Source organism: Cibotium barometz, chromosome 31 (assembly GCF_041138505.1).
Source record: "Cibotium barometz isolate CiBa-2024 chromosome 31, ASM4113850v1, whole genome shotgun sequence".
Classification (NCBI taxonomy): Eukaryota; Viridiplantae; Streptophyta; class Polypodiopsida; order Cyatheales; family Cibotiaceae; genus Cibotium; species Cibotium barometz.
This window is the reverse complement of record NC_141076.1, coordinates 44133962-44138638: the sequence shown is the minus strand read 5'-3', so window position 1 is coordinate 44138638 and position 4677 is coordinate 44133962. Positions and strand designations below refer to the sequence as shown.

Sequence of the window (4677 nt, the reverse complement as noted above, 5' to 3'; positions counted from 1 at the left end):
AATCTACCTTTCGTCACCACCCCCTATTCCTTATTGATGAAGGTGGCTTGCGTTTTCATATAAATCTACCTTTCGCCACCACCCCCCTAGCCTACGCCGCGCTTTGCAGCCGCCTCCTTGTGAGAGCCCCCCCACCCATCCTGCACAGTCGTCTCCCTCCCCTCTGCTCTCAGCAACCATCTCTCACCATCCTCATCATCACCCTCAACACCCCCTCACCCTCACTCTCTGAATCGAAGGGTGCGAACGTAGGCACGACAAGCAAGAAGCGCTGATGTGCAATCTGATGGAGGCGCAAAGAGAGGCAAAGGGAGTACAGAAGAGGGTCGGATTTGGCTACACTAACGAGAGAGAGAGAGAGAGAGAGAGAGAGAGAGAGAGAGAGAGAGAGAGAGAGAGAGGAACTTCTACTGAGATGCCTGTAGAAGTCGACAAAGAGCATGGCAAACTCCCACATGTCAAAAACATCCTAATAAAGGAGATACAATAAGATTTTTTTTAAAGCATTTCTCTAAGTGATTTTTCTTGGGCTTTGGTAGATATTTCTAAGGTCCCACAAGCAAATTAATTAATGCCTCTCAAAAAAAGATTGTGGGTGCATATTAGTTGTATTATTTCAGCTTATATTAAATGATCCCGATATTAATATGTAACATGTACATAGGTACCTAGATAAAAACATATATTTAGTTTTGTGAATAAATAAATAATAAATAATTGAATTATATATTATATTATTGATTTGATAGGAAACGTAAAAAAGACGGCACAGACCATAAAAAGGAAGAGTATTGGCGAATCGCAAAGTTCGTTTGACTTTTTATATATGTAAAAATACAATTGCGTAAACACTACGCTAACGCGCGAATTCTTCGCACGAAGTCGTCAACATTGGAGGCGGAGCTGCCCCCCTCTCTAACTACGTTGCGCGCAAGGCTCTTCAACTCCACCGCCCGCTCCCGCCTCTCCTTGCCTTCCTCCGACTGCAATAGCTGCCGCACCACTCTCTCCACCTCCTCCCGCCCCACCATTCCGTCGTCACCCTGCCGGAATTCCAGCCCTATTTTCCACTCGTCCACTAGCAGCCTCCGATTCACCATCTGATCGGCGATGTCCGGCCAACAGAGCATCGGAACTCCACCTATCGATATGCTCTCCAGTATCGAATTCCAGCCACAGTGGCTCAGAAAACCCCCGACGGCAGGGTGTGCCAGCACGCGCAATTGTGGCGCCCACGAGACTATAAGCCCATGGTCTTTAATCCGTTCCAAGAAACCCTGCGGCAGAGTCTTGGACAGAGACCGGCCCTGTATAGCATCACGCCGGACTACCCATAGGAACGCCTGCTTGCTAGCTTCCAAACCCAACGCCAATTCGCTGAGTTGCGCCTCGGAATAGGTGGCGATGCTTCCAAAGGAAACGTAGAGGACGGAGGCGGGCGGCTGCGCGTCCAACCAAGAGACGCACTCATCCTCCTCCCAGAAGGTAAGCTCAGACTCAATGGGAAGTGGTTCATCTTCTGATGTCGGAAGGAGGAGAGGACCGATTGGGAAGACGGGAAGCTTCTCTCGAAGGGCGTCGATAGTTTTGGCCTCCATGTCGTGCACGGTGTTAAGCAGAAGTCCGACACACTCGTGGATATGCTCGAACATGCGGAGAGTGAACTGGAAACGGGGTAATGAGACGTCACGGGACTGCATGGATGGCGGAAATTCGTGAGGTCGGAGGGGAAGTACGCCGGGAATACAATCGACGGAATTCTCCGACGGCTCACCTGATGCAACGGAAGATTTGATAGATGAATTTTTTTTCGTTAAGAGATGAAATCCCGACAACGCACACATAACCTTTACCTTTGAAGGGTAGAATGCCTTTGGACATGAGCAACCGCGTGTGATAGAGCACGGAGCCAGACGTGGCGCTGGCCGTGTAGAAGGCCACGAGTGGCAGCTTGAAGCTGGTGGCCATCTCGAAGGACCATGTGACGAAGATGTCGGAGATTATGCAATTCACGGCGGAGGAGGGGTGGGACTGGAGGCTGCGGAGGAGGTGTTCAACCGGGCTGCGCATGCCGTACATGGCCTGCTCCTGGTCGGGGAAGCCTCGGTCGCGGGGGTGATGTGGGGGCAATCCATCTGGGACGCTCACCATTCGGATCCTGGCGCTAAGCTCCTCTTCTACGTGATCGGCCGTTGTTGTTGGGAAGAGGTGGGCAGCTGCTGCGGCACGGCCAGCGGGGGAGCGAGGGGAGCGAGCGGAGGTGTGCTCGGTGACCACGAAGGTGATGAAGAAACCCTTGCTGGTGAGCCTACGGGAGAGCTGCGTGAGGGGCGTGATATGGCCTTGCATAGGAAAGCTGAGCACGAGGGCGTGCAGGAGCTGGGGAGATGGCCGAGTCCGCCCGGATGCAGAAGCAGGAGGGGTAGAAAATATGGCCATGGGTGTGTGTGTGTGTGTGTGTGGGTGTGAGAGAGAGAGAGAGAGAAAGAGAGAGAGAGAGAGTGTGTGTGCGTGTGTGTGGGGAGGAGCTTAGCAGGGGAGGCTTTTAAGATAGACACGGAAGTTGACTGACTACAAGAAGATATGTGTTACGAGAATAGCATCTAGCGACCATTTTGCTTAGCACTCACTTATCCATTGCCGCCCCCCACAGACAATTGCAAAGACCCATGTTTTTTTAAAATGTTATCTTGCACCTATTATTTACTCAGCTTCTCAAATCATTTTTTTCTATAAAATAGTCAAAATCACCCTTGAGTTTGGTCATTTTAAGGTACTTTTTTAAACAAAAATTACTTCCTTGGTTAAGCACGTTTTTTTGTGCATGATTTACTTGGTTTTGTTTAGTGTAGGCTTGAGTATGGGTAAGGATTATAATTTAAAAAAATTTGCATACCATTTTTAATAGCATTCATAAAAATGTACACCCTTTTTTAATTGCATTCATATAATGTGCTTTGGAATAAGCACATGTGCTGATTAGAAGGTTCTATATTTCATTAAGGCTCTTTACTTGGCCCATACCGCATAACCATGTGCAAGGTCTATTTACAAATATTTAGCTTGCCTTTTATGAATCGACATTTCATATGGTTGATGTTAAACATTTCATATGGTTGATGTTAAACCTTTTCGTAAGAGCTTTGAGTAGATAGATATAAGGTTCTTCATAAAGTAGTGCATAGCACCACTTTGTAATTATGCCTTTAAATATGGATAAGCTCCCTTTTGCAAATACCTTATGCCTCCTTTTTTTGAAAATATTTGATTTATCTCTAACACAGCTTCATTTTGCATCTCTTATTAATTCCCAAGGCCCTACCAGGGTTGTTGATATAACACGACAAGTGGCTTCACATTAGAGATATTTTTATAATGTGTGGACACTTCTTTAATTTAGCTCCACATGAAAGAATACAAGTGTATATAGAGCATCAAATACTACTAGGCTAGGGTTTTGTCTAATCATATTCAATTTCCTAAATGGTCTTACAAGCAATCTACCTGATTTGATTAGTTAAAAAACGGTTGGCCAATCAAGCCCATTTACCACCACATCAATGTATCAAGTATCCATACTTTCAATATAAAGCAAGAAATGCAATTAGTTCAAAACACCTTAGACATTATCCCTAGTTGTTAACCTATGACGGACATTGAGACGTATTATGTTTTACGTCATTAATTTAAATATTCCGAGTCATGGGCCGGGCTTGTCGGCACCATATGTTAAGGATGAAGGGATTGGGTGATCGTCGATGAGAGGCGCACCTTGAATATTAGTAGGATAAGGGTTAGGGTCGGCTGGCCATGTATGGGCGCCCAAGTGTGAACGGCCAAGTCACCTATAAGAGTCAAATGTAACCCTAAAATCCTCATTCTCATGTGTTGTGAATACAAGAGTGCTCTTGCCTTATCTCCTTGGTTTCCTTCTCCTGCGTGTGTGTGAGAGAGAGAGAGAGAGAGTGAGAGAGCGATCGAGCGCACTGTGTAGCAGCACGGCGGCGGCGGCGAGGCGGTAGAGCGGCGCGACGGCGGCTCCTCCTTCACGGCTGCGACGCGGGAATCCTTCAAGGCGGCGGTTGAGCGGTGAGTGACACACCCTTTGGCATTCTGTTTGAGCTTCCTTCCCTGGTTGTATGCTTGTAGCCATTCGTGGCTCGCATACGGTGTCTGGCAAGTCCCCAGCTATACGACCTGTGCGGCAAAAGCGCACATTTTTGGCGCCGCTCTGCCGGGGAGTTGCCCTGCACCAAGCTCCAGTTTGAAGCTCGGCTGCTGCGTGAAGTTTAATATACACTGTAGGAAAGCGACTGTGTGTTTGTTGTTGAGTTGTTTCCATTTTTTGCAATCTGTTTCTGTAATTTGTCTTCTGCATTTCTGTTATTTTTCCGCTCCGCGCGTGGGCGTGTGATCTGTTATCTGGTTTTCTGCGTGTGAGGGGGGATTTCTGAATCCCCAGAACTGTGCTGTGTGCGAACTGCGCCGCGGCCAAGGCTGAACCCAAAGAAGCCCTAGAAAACTTATCTACAAAAAAAAAATAAAAAATAAAAAGATTTAAAAAAATCAAAAATTAAATTTTATTTTTAAAGAAAGGACCAAACGTGTGGAGAGGAAAGGTTTTTTAATTGGAGAAAAATTTTTTGAACAGAAAGAACCCCAATTGACCCACGACCC

At 46.8% G+C, this 4677-nt stretch overlaps 1 protein-coding gene across 1 annotated transcript; it reads right to left on the bottom strand.

Moving 5' to 3' along the window:
• Positions 1 to 794: 794 nt before the first annotated feature.
• On the bottom strand, positions 795 to 2516 carry LOC147620903 (linamarin synthase 2-like). Its single transcript, XM_086825175.1, has 2 exons — positions 1854 to 2516; positions 795 to 1774 (listed from the first exon to the last, which is right to left on the bottom strand). The coding sequence occupies exons 1-2, from the start codon at positions 2437 to 2439 to the stop codon at positions 852 to 854; spliced, it is 1509 nt and encodes a 502-aa protein (XP_086681301.1). The 5' UTR covers positions 2440 to 2516; the 3' UTR covers positions 795 to 851.
• Between the last annotated feature and the right edge of the window lie 2161 nt (positions 2517 to 4677).

Bases quoted from the DNA above. Each gene is read 5' to 3' on its own strand.
- LOC147620903 (XM_086825175.1), bottom strand. From the start codon at position 2,439: ATGGCCATATTTTCTACCCCTCCTGCTTCTGCATCCGGGCGGACTCGG. The intron at 1,775-1,853 runs GTAAAGGTTATG...CCGTTGCATCAG, and splicing joins AGGCATTCTACCCTTCAAAG to GTGAGCCGTCGGAGAATTCC.